Source organism: Mastigoproctus giganteus, chromosome 5, assembly GCF_048544385.1.
Source record: "Mastigoproctus giganteus isolate SK-2022 chromosome 5, ASM4854438v1, whole genome shotgun sequence".
Classification (NCBI taxonomy): Eukaryota; Metazoa; Arthropoda; class Arachnida; order Uropygi; family Thelyphonidae; genus Mastigoproctus; species Mastigoproctus giganteus.
In genome coordinates, this window is record NC_143579.1 from 69,536,267 (window position 1) to 69,556,048 (window position 19,782).

Consider the following 19,782-nt stretch of genomic DNA (forward strand, 5'->3'; position numbering starts at 1 on the left):
CGTGCAATATGAACAACAGGCCCTATGGGAAAAATAGGGTTAGGTGCTGACCACCCAAGACTGAACACATTTGTAACCAAAACATTACCAAACACAATAAATAATCGTAATAAAATACGTAAGTATTTTATTACGACTATTACGTAATAAAATAGTGCTAATGCTTTTGCTTCTATCATAAGCAAACTTGTTTTTTGTTTGATTTTCTATCCAAACAGATGACAGCCGTTTCATCTCTTCTCTCTTCCAATTCTTTGTGTCTTGATCTAATGGATTTTAATTACACTTTGAGTTGTTCCTGCTATGAAAGTTGTTTTTATTTTCTCTGCATTTTTTGTAATTCTCGGCGTTGCCTCATTTAGGTCTGTAGCACGTGCAATAACACATGGTCTTTCATTTTGCTCAAAGTGTTTCACAATTTCAAATTTTTTCTCTATCGACAGAGGCAGACTGGCCATAAGCCTTACCGGGGAAACCCAGGTTGGCCGGAGGCCGATGTGATTTTGGCCATAAACAGTAGTATGAGGCCACTATAAATTTTCCCAGGTAAGAATTTTTGACCCAGTCCGCCTATTTTTATCGATATTGCTTTTCTTTTTCTCTCTGAATCTGTAGTGTCTTCACCAGGATGCTTCCTTTTTACACCTTTTAAGTATTTTACTCATTTTTAGGGAATAAAGCAAAATTACAAAACAAGGAGGCACGCTTGATACACATAAACAAAGCTGCACGCGTGTAGCAACTGAATAAACAACACCGTAAAGGCAGAGATACACTATTAACACCTCACATTTTACTAAAGCACATTTCTAGGGGTTACTACCATAAAACAATAAAAACAATTTCCAGTTGCGTTTCTGCTAGTGGAATCTGTTATAAACTGGTAGTAAACTCGATCTAATTGCATTTGCGATAATACCGATAGCTGGAATTGTGTGGGTTTTTACGTTATTATGGTGAAATGTGTTTCCCCTTCACTGATATAAGAAACATAAATACATTTTCAGAATCTTCTCTTCATTCCTATCGTGTTGCATTCGGTTGGGGTGATTCTGCGTTCGACTGCCATTTCTTGTAAACACAAAGGCGAATCATGCATAAGCAAATTCTGTTCGTGTTATATAAGATACCATTCCCCTATTTATAAATCGTGTATGATCGAATTCGTGTAATGTAAACACGTGTTATACGAGGACTGACTGTACTACATATGGGAAGCAGTAACCCCAGAATAACATATCAACTCTGTGATACTCTGTAGTGCTTGATAGTAATCATTTCACGATTATGGGAAAACTATAATCTCTTATTTGTTTTAGGCCAATTCTTATTAACAAAGTCCATCATGGATTCTGTATTTTCAGGCCCTACTTATGGTAATTATAAATTAATCTCTAATCAAGTCACAAAATAGTTAGCCAAGCTAAGGTAGATTATGAGAAGTCTCTGGCAAAGAATGCAAAGAAAAACATCATTATGCCATGTTTAGATGTCAAGGGCTTCTATGCTTCTGTTAACAGTAGAAGGAATGGTTGAATCACATGATGACTATGGATTAACTGTTGAAGACCCTGCTCAGGTTCTGCACAAATTGAATAGGTATTTTGCAACTACATTCACACATGAGGAATTCTTTAGAAAAGGCGATGCCAGAAACTCTAACCAGGAGCTAAATGAATTTGTGATAGCTGGAAGGAAAATGAAGAAAAAATAGTTGGAGATGGACATAAAAAAAAAGCATCTGGCGAAGATGGAATCTATCTAATTGTATTAAGGTAGGCAGCAAAGGAGGTAAAATTTAGCCATAATTATGGGAACATCCTTGCAGTCAGGGTAGGTCCCTATTGACTGCATTTGTGAAAATGTATCCTCAGTTCATAAAGGGTGTCAAATGGTGTTGTAAGTAATTACAGCCCTGTTAGTTTAATGTCTCTTCCAGCGAAAATAATGGAATCATTAGTTAAAGAAGTAATGCAGGACCATTTGGGCAGGCATGCAATTATACACAGTATGGCTTTGTTAAGAGAGTGTCTTGTCTAACCAATATGATAGGTTGCAATGTGGTATTACGGGCAAGTTACTGATATGGATAAGGCAAAAGGGATCATTAAGTGGAAGAAGACAGAGTGGTTATCGATCAGCAATGCTCTTCGTGGACTATTGTTATTAGTGGAGTTTCCCAAAGTTCATTGCTGGGTCCTTTGTTGTTTTCAAAATATATCAGTGATATTAGCATTAGTAGAGGTATATGATGCAAGAAAGCAAGCTTATAGCATCAACCAAAAAAAAACCTTCCCATTTCACCCATCCATTCGTTCCAAATGTTTGTCTAGTTCTGCCTTGAATTCATTAAAGCTGTCAATTTCTACAATGACAGATGGAAGTTTGTTCCAGAAATCAATGCTGCCTCTGTAGCCAGATGGGCAGGAGCAGCAGTGCATAACACACGCTTCTTGATTAGACCGGGGTTCGAGCCCGTGACCACCAAATATGGAGGATGCGGAAAAGTCAGGGAATGATCACCACATATCCCCAGAGCAATATGGCCTTAGTTGCTAATCCTCCTAGAAATAAAAAAAAAAACTGGCTAAAGGCAAATTTCTGCACATCTATTCTAAAACTGTCTTTCCTTAGTTTGAATTAATGTCTCCTGAGACAATTAATCTGGGCAAGAGGGAGAATTCCATTAGCGTTTAGCTTGCTCAAACCATTCAAAGCCTTATACACCTCAATCAGATCACCTCGCAGGTGCCTAGTCGCTAGGCACTGTAATTTGCAAATCTTAAGCCTTTCTTCTGGGCAACCCTTTGTTCCATTCACTAATCTTGTTCTTCTCTGTACTTGTTCCAGCAGCACTACATCCTTCCTAAATTGAGGCCTCCAGACTTGTATATAGTACTCAACATGTGCCCTGACAATTGCCTTATACAAGGAGATAATCACCTCCTTATCCCTGCTCTTGCAGACTATTTGTACTGCTCAGAAAACTTCATATCTGACTGCACAATTACCCCCAAGTTCTTTTCATTCTCTACCACCTTGAGTATAGTACTACACAGTTGATATGTTACTCTGAGGTTACTTCTACCCATATGCAGTACTTTACAATTCTCAATGTTAAACTTCAGTTGCCACCTCTCAGCCCAACTACTCACTATTTCTAGATACTCTTCCAGTAGTGTACTGTCATTAGTGTCATTAAGAACCCTGCCAACCTTCATATCGTCTGCAAACTAAGACATTAAGCCTGATATACCTTCATCAATATCTTTAATAAATACAAAAAACAACAATGGGCTCAATGCCGAACCCTGGGGGGTCTACACTAATAACATATAACATTAGTCCATAATGCAGTGTCCATTGACAATCACTCTGTGTTCTCCCACTCAACCCTCCATTTATCCATTGTAGCAACTTGCCCTTAATGCCATACTGCTCCAATTTGTACAGTTGTCTTCCACGTGTCACAGTATCAAAAGCTTTCCTAAAATCCAAGTATATGATATCAAAACTATTCTTTGCATCCAGTTCCTTTGTGATATCATAGTATCCAACAAATTTGTCAGACAAGACTTCCCCTTAACAAATCCATGCTGTGTCTGAAATATAACTGCAGTCTTATCTAGATGATCCTGCATTGCTTCCTTAACCAGTGACTCCATTATTTTCCCTGGAACAGAAGTTAGACTAACAGGTCTTTAATTACCCAAGTCACCCTTTGTGAAATGGGACACATATGCACATCTCCAGGCCATTTGGGCCTTCCCTGAGTCCAATGAAGCTTTCATAATTATGGCTAAGGGTTTGTTTACTTCCTTTGTCGCCTCCTTTAATATAACTGGATAGATCCCATCCACCTCAGGTGCCTTTTTATGTTTATCGTCAACAATTTCTCCTCCACTTTGCTCTCGATTATTAAAAAATCATTGAACTCACTACTATAGTTTAATACCCCTCTGGAATTCCCTTCCCTGAATAACTCCTCATGGGTAAATCTTGATGCAGAATACTTGTTCAGTTTGTCAATTACCTGAGCATGATCCTCAACAGTCGGCCCATTAATACCAAGTGGACCAATCTGATTCATCCCCTTTGTTTTAGAGTTTACGCAAGTAAAGAACCCTTTGCTGTTTTTCTTTGCATCTTCTGCCAAAGATTTCTCGTAATCTCATTTTGCCTGTCTAACCTCCTTTGTGGCTTGTTTACACACCATCTTATATCTACCATAGGTTTCTGTGTCACCTGATGATTTATATGCATCCCATCCATTTTTCTTCTCTGCCACAAGTCTCATTAGTTTACCCAACATCCATTTAGGCTTAAACCTTGAACAGTATTTCTTAGTTGGGACAAAAAGCCTAGTAGCTTCCAAGATTACTTCCTTCAATGCTTCCCAGTTAGAATTTGCTGTTGGTAACATCATCAGTTGTTCCACTGTATAGACTTTAAAAACTGTCTCAGACCATCGTAGTCACTTTTACGAAAGCAAAAACCCTTCCCTTAATCTCTTATGATAGTTACACCTTTGAGCATTTCAGCACACTGTGATCACTGCCACCTAGTGGTTCCTTTATCTGCAGATTCTTAATGCATGAAGCATCACTTCTGATAATCATATCAAGAGTATTGGTCTGGTTTCTTCTTGAACATGCTGCTGTAGAAAACAACTATCTAATAAATCCAGAAAAGCCTTGGTTGTGGGACCAACTGAGAAGTTGCAGTCAGTATCTGGGAAGTTAAAATCCACCATTATAAGACAATCTGATTTGCTGGACCACTGTTTCTCTGTACAGTCGTTCAATATACTAATCAGGGTCATTAGGCCTATAACACACTTATACTCTCAATTTTGATTTCCCTGTGCTTACGTCACACCAAACTTACTCAACATTGCACAGTCTACCCATGTCAACTGGATGCACTTCCCTAGATTTTGTGTTTCTTAACTAATAGCAGAATCCTTCCTGTACACCTTGTACTCCTCAAATTCCAATTCTGCACTGATTATATCTGTGTGACACCATGTCTCTGATATCCCAACAATATCTGCCTTTGATGCTTTGACCAGCACCTCAAATTCATCAAATTTATTTACTAAACTGCTAGCATTGGTGTACACGCAAGTATGCATGCACCTGTTCTTATTCCTAGCTACCCTAACACAGCTCATATATTTACTTGTTCCTCGATGACTGCCAGCAGTCTCTGTAAACCCCAGCAACATGTTTTCCTGGCTGCTGATCATTCTAATAGAAGCAATGCAAAAATCATTTTCATCTGTGCCAGAGGCTACTGTTAAACCATCAGTCCATGGAAATCCCCAAGCTAGCAGTTTTCCGGCCGACCTAACACTGTCTCGATAGCATCAGGAAATATTCTTGCACTCTTTCTATATAAGTGTATCCCATCCCTGTAGAAGCAGTCTCTCCTGTTAACGGTATAAATCCATTAATTTATAATCCAACTTTCGCACTTAAGCTGAAACAGTGAGATGTGAGAGTATGAAACCAAAACTAAATTAATATATATAGGTCCACATTCCTCTGGTAAATTTTTCAACCTGTGATATTTATTTTTACTATTATTATTGTTAGCAGCCATATTGTTCAAGGAAGCCTGAGGCTTATGCTGCACTAGCCAAAAAAAATTTCTGAGTTACCCGGGGATGGGGGAGAGAGAGGGGTGGAATTATCAAGAAAGAGAAGAATGATGATATCCAGCTCAGGACTCTGGGTGTGCCAAGCTCATACTCACTAGATGTGAGCACCTGGACATGGTATTTCTCAGAAATGCTTAATTGTATTATTGCGTACACTTATGCATCAGTGCATGCCTAGGTGTACACCGTTTACTTCCAGAGGGACATATGCAAAATATACCCGTCCCACTGGAAGTAAATTTTTCAACCTGTGATGCTTTTTTTTTACTTCGAACTCATGACATTTCTTAGCAAATTCAGTCTTATTTTATTATGGACATTCTTCTCAAATGCAGGAGACAAAATCAAAAATATACTGAAGGAATATTCAAATTCATATTTACATCAATCTAATAAGCCCATTTTAATTAAAAGAAATTTTTTTTTTTTTATAATTTGGTTCATACCATATGCCATCGCCAACTTAAAAATACAGGCCATTCCGGTTATTTGGGACACATCGGGACTAGTGCATTTTGGCCCGATTAAGCGGCTGCCCCAAATATCCAAGGTTTCACATAAATAGTTAAAAATACAATGTATCCCCCCCCCCCTTTTTTTACAATTGGTTCACTGTACAATCAAATCACGTTACGACGAACTCAACATAGTAAAGTACCGTTCACTATACGATGTCCAGTAAGCACCGGTCATTGTGATCACGTTTGTGAATTGAATTTTAATTCTATTAAACAGCGATTCTGATTAGCAAAAATAGGAGGAATATTATCCACAGGCTATAAAAGCAAAGATATATTAAGCACAAATTTACCCTTTATTACCTTGCCAATTAAAAAATTAAATGATACGTGAAAATCGGAATAATTAATACGTACTGTAATATGTACATACGAACTAGTTGACATTTCTGTTCACTGACATTTGTTGCTGGGGGGGGAGGTTAAAATTTAAAACAGTAAAGAGATAAGCAATCAATAACAAAGAACACAGCACACACACACACACAAATTGCAAGTAACACAATACGTGCAAGTGAGAACCGAGTAACGAGTTACAAAGCTTTAAAAATAGGAATGAAGAGAAGATCTGAAAATTAATTTTTTTATATGATTGAAGATTTCATGGAAGTGTAAACATATTTCACCATAATAACCCACAGAATTCTAGCTGTCGGTATTATCGCAAATTCAGTAAGATCGAGTTTACTGTACGTTTATGATAGATTTCACTAACAGAAAAGCCCAATAAACAGGTGACTGCTAATTGTTTTATGGTTGTGACCTCCAGAATTTCAACCGAACCAAGTGGTACTGTCGGAGACAATCGTAGGGTAATCTCCAATGCTGCGGTCTCCTGCCCCGATTAAACGTCATGCTGTCCCAATTAAGCGTAGTAAACCCTGGCTATTTTCTCGATTGGTTTCTGTTTTTTAAGATTTGCCCGAAATAAACGGCTGCCTCGATTAACCGGTGGCTCAAATAACCGGAATCCACTGTACTTTAAAGTGTGGACATATTTTTGATATAATATACTTTTAAATTCCATTTGCTGCTTGTACTATTGTAGGTTATCTCAAAGTAAGCAGTCCAAAGTGTATCTTCCAGAAGAACCATTCCCTCATGCCCAATTAATTCGAAGTGGTAGACTGAAACATTTTTCAGGTGTTCAAGGTAAGAATTTGAAGTGAGTTGTACATTTATTAGAGAGAGTTTCCCCCCACATCATATAGCCTGGTTACATTTTTATCATGCATAAACAATGATAAATCATATATCACTGAAATTAAAAATTTGGGTTTTTTTTCAGTTTGTATTTTTGATGTCAGTCGCTGTTCAGGCTGACTTGTGAATCATATAATGGCACATACCGTAGCACCGAGACAAAGTTATCATATACTGTCGGCTGGACTTTCATAAAGCATCTTTACATGATCCTGCATTTCCCTATAAAAGTAGGGAATGTGGCAGAATATTTAATTAGTATAATATTAGTTTGCAATTAGCATGTTAAATTAACTGTGGAAAATATGCAAAATATTTTTCTGAATGTACAGGTACAGGCCAGTAATCTCTTGGAATGGTATCATACAAGGTGCTGGGGGTGGGTTGCTTAACCCTTTTGCAAGTATGCACATATAGTATATACACACATTTTGTTTCAGCCTAGAGTAGTATATATATATATATTAGTAATAAAAAAGAAAGTTAAAAATAAAGCGACTGTAACTAATATTTATGGGTCAATGCAGTTGCAGAGCAATCGTCCATTACAACCATAATGTGTATAAAATATTGAGGATAATAATAGAAAATAATAGAAAAGGTAAATCAATCAAATAATACCATTCAGGGATTTAGGAAAACGCTAAGGATTTAAAAATATATATATATATATTATCGCTTTTTACTCACAATCCAGATTAATATATATACTTATTTACCTGAACTTAGAGATATTTTATCACTTGGTTTTAAATTTTGACCTAATCTACCTATTAATAAATCTACCTTTAAAAAATTGTTATATCTAGATTTCATAAAATACTGCATAAGATCAGCATACAAATATAATATACCGGTTGAGGCATACCACATGTGGTTATTTACAATGCTTAATATCATATCTAACAAATATAATCAATTGAAATTCATACCGGATAATCTATATAATACAAAATTAATAAATAGGCAGCTCAAAGATATACATGAACATTTTTAGTCAGACTTTTGTGGATTTATTGAATGATTGTTTTCTGCAACAGCATGTTCGAGAGGCAACCAGAGAGGGTAATACTCTTGATCTGGTTATCAGCAGTGATCATTCATGTATTAAGAATTTGCAGATAAAGGAACCACTAGGTGGCAGTGATCACAGTGTACTGATGTGGGATTTACTTAAAGATATAATTACCATCAGGGGTAAAGGAAAGGGTTTTTGCTTCCGTAAGGGTGAGTACAGTGGTCTCCGACAGTTTTTAAATTCTGTACAGTGGGATCAACTCACGATGTTACCAACAGTAAATTCTAAGTGGGAAGCATTCAAGGAATTAATCGTGGAAGCTACTAAAATTTTCATACCTATTAAGAAATATTGTTCAAGGTTTAGGCCTAAATGGTTATCTAATGAACTAATGAGACTTGTGACAGAGAAGAAAAATGCATGGGATGCATATAAATTATCAAGCCACTCAGAAGCCTATGGCAGATATAAGCTAGTCTGTAATTAGGTCACAAAAGAGGTTAGGCAGGCGAAGGTAGATTACGAGAAATCCTTGACAAAAGATGCTAAGAAAAACAGCAAGCATTTCTTTACTTATAAAAACTCTAAAAGGAAGGGGATGAATCTGATTGGTCCACTTGACATCGATGGTTCGACTGTTGATGATCCTGCTCAGAAAGCAAATAAACTGAATGAGTATTTTGCATCTACATTCGCACATGAGAAATTATTAAGGTTTGAAAATGGCAGAAAGTTATCAAATTGTAGCAGGATACTTAATGATTTTGTAATAACTGAGAGCAAAGTGGAGGAGAAATTGTTGAAGTTAAACATAAGAAAAGCACCTGGGGTGGATGGGATCTATCCAGATATATTAAAGGAGGCGGCAAAGCAACTAAGCAAACCCTTAGCCATAATTATTTGAGCATCCTTTGACTCAGGGGAGGTTCCCACGGACTGGAGATGCGCAAATGTATCCCCAATTCACAAAGGGGGATCGAAGGGTGACACGAGTAATTACAGACCAGTTAGTTTAACTTCTGTTCCGGGTAAAATAATGGAGTCACTGGTTAAAGATGCATTGCAGGATCATCTAGACAAGACTGCAGCAATAATTCAGACACAGCATGAGTTTGTTAAGGGAAAGTCTTGTCTGACAAATTTGATAGGATATTATGATGTGGTTACTAAGGAACTGGATGCAAAAAATAATTTTGATATCATATATTTGGATTTCAGGAAAGCTTTTGACACTGTTGTGCATGGAAGACTATTGTACAAATCGGAGCAGAATGGTATTAAGGGTAAGTTGCTACAATGGATAAAAGGATGGTTAAGTGGGAGAAGACAGAGGGTGGTAATCAATGGGTGCTGCTCTTCGTTGACTAATGTTATTAGTGGAGTCCCACAGGGTTCGATGTTGGGTCCACTGTTGCTTTGTATATTTATCAGTGATATTGATGAAGGTATATCAGGCTTAATGTCGAAGTTTGCAGATGATACAAAGGTTGGCAGGGTTGTTAATGACAGTGTGCTACTGCAACAGAATCTAGATAATTTGGGCAGATGGGCTAAGAAGTGGCAACTGAGGTTTAACCTTGACAAATGCAAAGTACTGCATATGGGTAGAAGTAACCCCAGAGAAACATACCAACTGTGTGGTACTACACTAAAGGTGGTAGAAAATGAAAAAGACCTGGGAGTAATTGTGCAGTCAGATATGAAGTTTTCTGAGCAATGCAGACAGGCTGCCAGGGCAGGTCATGGGGTTTTGTCAATGATATATAGGAATTTTGCTAGCAGGGAGAAGGTGGTGATTGTCCCTCTGTATAAGGCAATGGTCAGGTCACGCCTTGAGTACTGCGTACAGGTCTGGAGGCCTCATTTTAGGAAGGATGTAGATTTACTTGACCGTATACAGAGGAGGGCAACAAGATTGATGAGGGGAATGAAGGGATCCTCTTACCAAGAGAGGCTTAAGTTCTGCAAATTGCAGTGGCTGGAGACTAGGCACCTGCCTGGTGATCTGATTGAGGTTTATAAGGCCTTGAATGGGTTGAGCACGTTGAATTCTGATGGGATCCTTCCACTTGTTCAGATTATGAACCTAAGGGGGCATAAATTCAAATTAAGAAAGGACGGATGTAGAATAGATGTGTGAAAATTTGCCTTTAGCCAGCGGGTGGTTAATTGCTGGAACAAACTTCCATCTGTCGTGGAAGTTGGTAGGTTGAATAAATTTAAGGAGGAACTGGACAGGCATTTGGAGGGAATGGTGTGTTTTTTTTTTTTTTGGCTGATGCTGCATAAGCTCATACACTTGTTTTCTTGCATCACATGCCACTACTACTACTATTTGTAATTACTCCCGTTGACAAACCTGCTTGCAGTTATGCAATTATATGTAAGTCATATTATATAGAAATAATTAAAAATGAATTACAGTCAAGCTATACATATAAATATATAGCATCTTCCCATAATATAATAATCAAAAAATTAATTGCATTGCATGAAAAATTAAAGTTAAAGTATAATAAAATTAAAATATCCGTTTATATATGGTATACCCAAATTTCATAAATCACCTATTGCATTTTGATTCATAACATCATGTAGAGATAGTTAAGCTAAAATTCCAGGAAAAAAGTTAGAAAAGTTACTTAAAATTGTATTAAATAACGTAAATAAAACTATCCTAATAAATAATAACTTACTGATTATAAATGCAATAAAAAATAACAATATTCAACAAATACACATTTGACTTTAACAGTTTATTTACCAGTATTAACCTTGATAATTTAAAAGTCGTTCTCCAAAAACTATATTTGGAAAATAAAAATGCTATAAAGGTCGATTTAATTGGGATACTCTAATAAATTTATGCTTCTTTAATAATTATGTACATGACGGAACATCGTTATACTTGCAAGTGAATGGCACCCCTATGGGAAGTCCAGCATCAAGCATAATCGCAAATCTTTATCTATATTATACAGAAAGAGCATTCCAAGATTACCTACTTATATTCAGATATGTAAATGATCTATGTGTGTTTAATTATCCACATTTTGTTCAGAATTACAGTAAATTATATCCAGAAGAACTTGTATTAGAAAAAACTAGCAAATTTTGGTCCTTGAGGTTGTCACAGACATTCTCTCAGATATGCCAGACAAGCTATACTTGCTATCTGGGAGTCTAAAACGCTGATGGAACTGATATTCGGGTGACACTCAAGTCAAGTGGACCCAATTTTGGCGAAGTCTGGACGGTCTGTGACAGCCAAATCCTCTGCTTCCACCTTCATGATGGTGGGACTGTTAGTAATCCTGGGTATAACCTCCATGCACAAGTACATGGTGGGTGACCACCCAGGTGTGAACCAACGTAAGCAGGGGTCGAGGTGTGGCGCCCACACCACATGGAGGAACGCCGCCCCTCTATGTTACCAGGCAGTACTAGGTGGTAGATGACTCTCATCAACCGGTGAAATACCACCACTTTGCTTATTGGAGGCTTGAAATGGTGGAACCCATGTTTAGTCTCTAGAGCTAAGTTCCGGTCAACCTTTCCCTATCTCTTCCATCATGCAGTATGATTGATGACTTTTGAGGTTATGATGAACATCGTGGCGAGATCCAATATTCCTTACATTTCGAGGGTACAGCTCTAAAATGGTGTTCGCAGGCCGGCCGCTAGTTAGTACACCGGACCGAACCTATTGGCAACTCACTAGGAGGCTTCCGGATCAGCTAGTGTATAATCTTCCTGCCTCTACTCTGCCAGATAGTGACTGGAGGGAGTCCGAGTAGTGTGTATGCGGGGAGCATTGTCGAGGCCACGTTATGTCAAGGATCTGGGTATATTCTTACCACATGTACGCCATATCCAAAAATTTCATTACTTCATACAGCATGTCCCACCTACTTTTCCTTACTATTGAATACACCGTGGATTGTCAAACTAATAGAGCAAGCTTATCTGCGAAAAGATCTAAACCTCCCAAGGACTTCCTAATTCATTTCACAAATATACGTGGTCTCAATTCTAATCTCAACGATGTCCATTTCCACTTGCAGTCTGCCAAACCCCATGTACTTTTTCTGACAGAATCTCAGTTATCGGTTGATTCATCTACTGCTCATCTCAGATGCCCAAATTATTCGCTGTATGATTCCTTTCGCCTCAAAGGTGGTACTTGTGCATATGTCCGTTCTGATATTCCCTGTCAGAGACTTGGCAATTTGGAATCTCCTCTCTTTGATCTTCTCTGGCTTAAAATCTCTCTACCTCATTGTGTCAAATTCATCTGTTGTCTCTACCATTCTCCCAACTCCACTAATCACTTGGAGCTCTTTGACTTCCTCTCTTTGCAACTTGACTTTCTCCAGTCCAACTTTCCTAACAGTGAGGCAATTTTCCTTGGTGATTTTAATGTTCACAACTCCAGCTGGCTTCCGTTTTCTAGTCACACCGACCCAGCAGGTCGAGATGCTGAGGCTTTTGCAATTACTAATGACCTAGCACAGATTGTTCATTTACCTACAAGAATACCGGACAATCCTAATCATACAGCCAATACGCTTGATCTTTTTCTCACAAACAACCCTTCTAAGTACACAGTCGAAGTGATAGGTCCTTTAGGCACTTCAGATCACAACTTGGTGATTGTCTCTTCTCCAATGGAACCTTTATCTCATGGCTATTCCCAACCTCATGTTGTTTGGCATTACAAGAATGCAAAATGGGATGACCTGCGAGACTTCTTTTCTTCTTTTCCTTGGTCGGATTACTGTTTCAAAACTTCTGATGTCAACGTTTGCTCAAATCGTGTCAGTGATATTATTCTTGCAGGAATGGAATCCTTTATCCCACACTCCACTTTAAAATCTCGTCCTTTATCTAAACCTTGGTTTTCCAATAAATGTGCTAAGGCTGTCCAAGAGAAGAATGTTGCATATCGTAATTGGCTTGTTTCTAATTCTTCAGTTTCATTTTCTGCCTACACCAAAGCTCGCAACAGTTGTAAAGCAGTTATTAACCAGTCCAAACTAGAGTTTGAACAGGCTAAGAGTAGAAAACTTGCTTCTTGCCCTAATGGTAGCCGAGCATTCTGGTCTCTTGCCAAAGCTATTGGCCGCAACTTTTGCCCATCTTTGCTCCCACCTCTGTCCAAACCAGATGGTTCTGTTGCCACTTCAGCCAAGGATAAAGCTGACCTGCTAGCATCCCATTTTTCTTCCAGCTCATGTATTAATGATCTTGGTAAAACACCTCCCACCATTCCCAACACGCTCCATTCAATGCCTCCTGTGGTCTTCCGTCAAAAGGATATCAGAAGGATTTTGATGAAACTTGATGCTAAGAAAGCTCCAGGTCCTGATGGTATTTCTCCACTTGTTCTCAAAACCTGTGCTCCTGAACTTACTCCTATTATTTGCCGCCTTTTTTCCCTTTCTTATTCCAAAGGTGTTTTTCCTTCTGCTTGGAAATTTGCTCATATCCAGCCAGTTCCTAAAAAGGGTGACAAATCCCTCCCATCTAATTATCGTCCCATTGCAATTACTTCTACTCTTTCTAAAGTAATGGAGAAATCAATTAACCGCCAACTCTTAAACTACCTAGAAACCTTCCGTCTGATCAACGATCACCAGTATGGATTCCGTCAGTGTCGATCCACTGGAGATATTCTGGCTTATGTTACCCATTTATGGACTAATTCAATGGAAAGGTTCGGTGAAACACAAGTAGTTGCTCTTGACATCTCAAAGGCTTTTGATCGTGTTTGGCATAAAGGTCTTCTAAACAAGCTTCCATCTTATGGTTTGCCAACTGTTTTTAGTAATTGGTTATCCAGTTTTCTCTCTGATCGCTCACTGAGGGTGATGGTAGATGGCTCTCTGTCTTCTAACTTCTCCACTAATGCCGGTGTCCCCCAAGGTTCAGTTCTTTCCCCCACTCTTTTCCTCTTGTATATCAATGACCTTCTTCCATTGACTGGAAATCCTATCCATAGTTTTGCCGATGATAGCACATTGCATTCAACTTTCCATTTTGAGAAACCTTGTCCTGCTCAATCAGCTTCAACTTCTCGAAAATCTGCTTCCAATTCCTTAAATGCCGATCTTCAGGTAATTCTCCAGTGGGGCAAAGACAACTTAGTTGATTTCAACCCTTCTAAAACTCAGTCTTGTCTTATATCTCGCAAAAAGGATTCTTCTACTCCTATGCTTATCTTTAGTGACACTCCGATTTCTAGGCAAAATGATATATCTCTTTTGGGGATTACCCTGACTTCTAATCTCTCTTGGCACAAGCACATTACAAATATTGCTTCCTCTGCATCTAAAAAACTTGGTTTTCTCTTTCGCTCTAGGCGTTACTTTTCTTCCAAACAGCTGCTCACTCTGTATAAATCGCAAATTCGCCCTGCCATGGAATATTGTTCCCATATCTGGGGTGGTGCTCCCAAAACCTCTCTCCGGCTTCTTGATTCCATTCAGAAGAGGGCAGTTAGGTTAATTAATGATTCATCTCTAACAGAGTCTCTCCACTCGCTTTCTCATAGACGCACTGTTTCTGCTGCATGCCTCTTCTACAGATACTTCCATGGGCACTGTTCTTCTGAATTGGCTTCTATAATTCCTGCTCTCTCTTTCAAAACAGTCCGAACACGTGCCGCCACCAGTCAACATCCATTTACTGTCCAACTTCAAACCCACAGAACCAACTTTTCATCTTCCTCATTTATTCATTCAACTGCCGTTTTCTGGAACAACCTTCCTTCATACGTATTTCCTGAAAATTACAATCTACAGAAGTTCAAGTCCAATGTCAACAAATATCTTCTTTCGTCTTCTTAACCTCAAACCCAAACACGGTACTAAGTACTATAGGTTCTAATACCTCTCGTGTTTGGGGTTCACATAAAAAAAAAAAAAAAAAAAATTACCTGGATCTTCATATAGAAATATTCCATAATAATATAGACGTAAACGTATATAATAAAAGAGTTGCATTTAATTTCAATGTAGTCTGTCTTACAAACTGGAGATCTAATATATCAAAATCAGCGCATGCTAATATCATTTTATCCGAATGTCTGAGGATTGCTTATATTTGCAATAATAATAAAAACTGTTCAGCAAACATAATAGCATTGTACAACAAGTTGATTAAAAATAATTTCCCCATTGCTTACCTGAAATACCACTTCAGGAAAGTGATAAGCATAATTAATTTAAAAAAAAATTTGTTCTCTGAACCCATTGGTTCAATATAATTGTCATATTTAGTGCCTTGTATATATATGTACATAGGATACACTTTGCTTTCTTGGTGTCTTATGGCGTAGAAATCTTTTACCCACCAGCTTGCAAATTACAGTGTATCATTTTTTTTTTTTTTTTTTACTTAGTTAAATTCATTTAAGTTCACTTAAGTTCACGCTGAGGTAACATGCAAATTCAGCTCAGGGTTGTACTATAGGAACGGGTTCGCGATCCCGGGCATACCCGAGCCACAACTTATATCTTGTACTGTCTTTAAGCTGTCCTACACTCTTTATTTTTATTTCTCCGAAATTATTAGGGCAATCCGAGGACATAGGAGAAACTATTTCTTATCTATACCACTATTTTTTGCTTTTTGTGGAGTTCGGGTTCTATTATTCCTACTCCTTTAGTTTTTCTTCTTACTATCTGCATGTTTCTCTTTGCTTTAACTTAAATTTGATTGATTAATTAATTAATTATTTATTTTTATTTATTTTTACCATATCCATCACATAGGGGGCACCACATTATCTTGACGACTATTATCGTTACTATATTATGTCCTGGATACAGTGGGTATGTAGCATGTACAGTAAACCCCCGCTATTCGCGGTATCTGTATTCGTGGTTTCGCGTATTCACGATCGCTGATTTAATATAAAATGAAACCTAAAAAAATGTGAAATTTAAAGCGCCGTGAATATTTTCCCCCATAAAAAAACATGGGCGTGGCTAAAATTATCTCTCCCGGTCAAAACAGCGCTCAGTGGGTGGGAGGAGAGGGGTGACAAAATCGCGAGCGTGGATGTTTCTCGCTAATCTTTGTTCAGTATGTGTTATGCGCTTGTCATGGAAGGTTTCGTCGTTTGCTTTTAATTTCTATATGCTTATAAATTGAATAAATTTATCAATTTATAAATTGATATGCTTACAAAAGTGATAAATCTACCGTTTTACAGTGTAAAACAGACTTCTTCGAGTGTGTTAACGGAAGAAAGTGACTTTATTGTGGACAAGTTCTTTCTAACCCGTACAAAAATATGGCTACGAATAACAAGGGAAATGTGAAAAGGGCAAAGAAGGTGTTGACATTAGCGAATAAAATTGAGTTATTAGACAAAATTTCTAATGGTGAGTGTCTCCTCAGTGGCAAATCATTATAAAATCAATGAGTCAACAGTACGATCAATAAAAAAATCGGAAGAAAAAATCTGCCGTAGTGTCCGTGAAAACACGCTAATTGCTTCAAAAATTTGCTCTGTAACTCGTGATGTTAAATTAGAAAAAATGGAAAAGGCTTTAAATCTGTGGATAGAAGACCGAACTCAAAATAAAATTCCGTTAAGTTCACTCATCATTCGTGAAAAAGCAAAACTCCTTTATCAACACTTTAGCGAAATTGGTGATAGCACTGGCGGGATAAGTTTTTTTGCTAGCAAAGACGCTGGTTTGAAAGATTTGTTTGAAATTTCTAATAAATATTACATTTATTATTAAATTGTTTCTTGTTTTCATTTCGATGCCATATGCTTGCATTTCACTATGTACTGTCATTGTACATAGTCATATTATGAAGGTACGTATAATACATACATAGTCAAAATATTAGACTAGTTTTTCTTATATATTACATACTTTGGAACGGAACCCTTTTATTACTATGGGAGCCATAACTCAGTATTCACGTTTTCGGTATTCGCGACATTTCTCAGGAACGTAACCCCTGCGAATAGCGGGGGTTTACTGTATTTTATATTTAATCTTATTGTAATCATTAAATTACGTTCTCTGTCGGGTCAATGATGATTAATATATGCTTACATTAATAATTTATTTATAAGTTACTTATATTTTCTTACTTTTGATTCTAAAATTTCTTAACCATTTTTAATTACTATATTTGGTTTAGATTTAAATTACTTAGCATATATTGATCATTATAGAAACAGAGAACTTCTTGTCGTTTTTTGCCTTCAGTCTGGGTGGTTGGCCCCAGTTGAAGTCAACTGGATTGTGGGTAAAAAGCGATAATGATTTTTTTTTTTTTTTTTTAAATCCTCAGCGTTTTCCTAAATCCCTGAATGCTATTATTTGATTGATTTACCTTTTCTATTATTATCCTCAATATTTTATATATATATATATATATAATTATATTTAAATAATGTTGGAAAAGAAGTATTACTTAATAAAAATAAAAAGGAGGGTACAGCACACATCAGAGGCAGCAAAAAGCATATTCCTCTATATGATGCTTGAAATATAGTCATATAAATTAGAATAAGGTTTAAAATAATAAAATAATGCCAGCAGTACGGCAAGACAAGAGCGAAAAAACAAAATTAAACCTAGATTCAAATCTAAACAGGGAGGGAAGAGAAAGGTAACAAGAATAAAAATATATTGCAACGGAAACTCTAAATTAATTTAGAAAATCTAATTATACGAATAATAATTATTCATTGAAATTTAAAGCCAATTGAATAGAAATTTAGCGGTGACCCCTCTGATGGGCACCAGGTCCAAATTTATGTGAAATATCACCAAACAGAGATTTAAACCATTCACAATAAAACAAACAAAACAAAATAAAAAATAGACTGACCATTATGCCCCATCTCAATAGAGGACCACAAGGCCAATAATGGTCAGGAATTTACTTGTCAGTAGTGTGGCTTTGCACTAGAGTGCTTTTATGTGTTCTATTTTTGATTTCGCTGCATCAGGACCACCGCTGTTCAATTCCCTGCATTGGCGGTTCGATCTGGAGATCGGTGTGGCAGACTGATCTTGCGATCGTTTCGCATTTGCGGTGATTTGTTTAGCGTTCGAAATGCAGCAATTCCCTGACCATTATTGGCCTTGTGGTCCTCTGTTGAGATGGGGCATAATGGTCAGTCTATTTTTTATTTTTGTTTTGTTTTATTGCATGTGCTATCAGCACACGTGCCATTGCATAGGCAATGGCACGTGTGCTGGTAGTAGGATTATTCTGGAAGGCATTCAACACACTTTCTTTCATGGTGGGAGTTCGTGTCCGAATGTAGTCTGCCCGCACTACTCCTGTTACCTCTAAATGACCCATAATCGCACAAATTTTGATGCACACGCGCAAACAAATGGTGGTCCGGTACATGTCTGTCTTGGAAGCATTCTCCATAAATTCTTTGAGCGGCTCGTCCATTGCCCTCTGCTAATCCATACGCTAGATGCATGTCTGCCAGCTCACAGTTCGTATATCGATGCATGCTCTTCATGCGGCAACTACTGCTTGAATTAGTAAACCAGAAATTTTCCTTCTCGTGAACTGATGAACAGCACCAACTTACGGTGACGTTTCAGGTTATGGGTTCCTATGTGATTCATATTCCTTTAGATGTTACCTACCTCCCCTAAACGTTTGTACCAATATTTTTGAGACACCCTGTATATATAGAATAGAAGCAATAGGTACGGGAGTTGTAATAAGAGGAATATATGAAGGAATATAGACCTGGGTTACTACTATGTAGAGTAGAAGGCACCCAATGACTATAAATAAATATATAATAAATAGGAGGTTATGCTTTTAGTGTGGAGAGAGAACAGCAAGTAGTGTAATCAACCAACGGATTAGATAACATGGAAAGACACTCATAAAATAACACAATTCAAACCTGTAACACAAAAAGTGAAACATTTTATATTATAAGTACTTAATGCTGTACTTCAGATGATTTCAACATCATTCACGAGGGCCAGCCGTCAAAATGCAGCAAAAAGTAAGGCTTCTGTTTCTAATATATATATATACAGGCGAACTTCCCTATAACGAATTCGATAAATCCAGCGAAAAAATTCGTTATAGAGAAATTTCGTTAAACAGAGAATATCTTTTTTATTAGAAATTATCTAATTAGAAAAATGAAAACGAATCTACATTTATTTTTAATGTATTTTATTTCAAAAACATACTTATTTAAATTACGTTTACACAATTTTCGTTTACACAGTACAATTAAAAAATTGTCTGATTCTCAAAGAAAACCTCACATTTGTTCAGAGCATTAAAAACATTATCAGGAACATTTTCACAAAACTGTAGACTCATACGAACCGGTGCCTCCGTAGCCATGTGGGAAG

At 37.3% G+C, this 19,782-nt stretch overlaps 1 protein-coding gene across 8 annotated transcripts in view; it reads left to right on the forward strand.

The window, feature by feature from the left end:
- Nucleotides 1–19,782, forward strand: part of IntS9 (integrator complex subunit 9) — a 370,946-nt gene that overhangs the window by 184,947 nt on the left and 166,217 nt on the right. For all 8 annotated transcript variants that reach the window (XM_090373281.1, XM_090373278.1, XM_090373279.1 and 5 more), the window contains one exon: nucleotides 7,229–7,332. In XM_090373281.1, coding sequence (XP_090229407.1) covers nucleotides 7,229–7,332 — 104 coding nt within the window. The remainder of the gene's footprint in view (nucleotides 1–7,228; nucleotides 7,333–19,782) is intronic.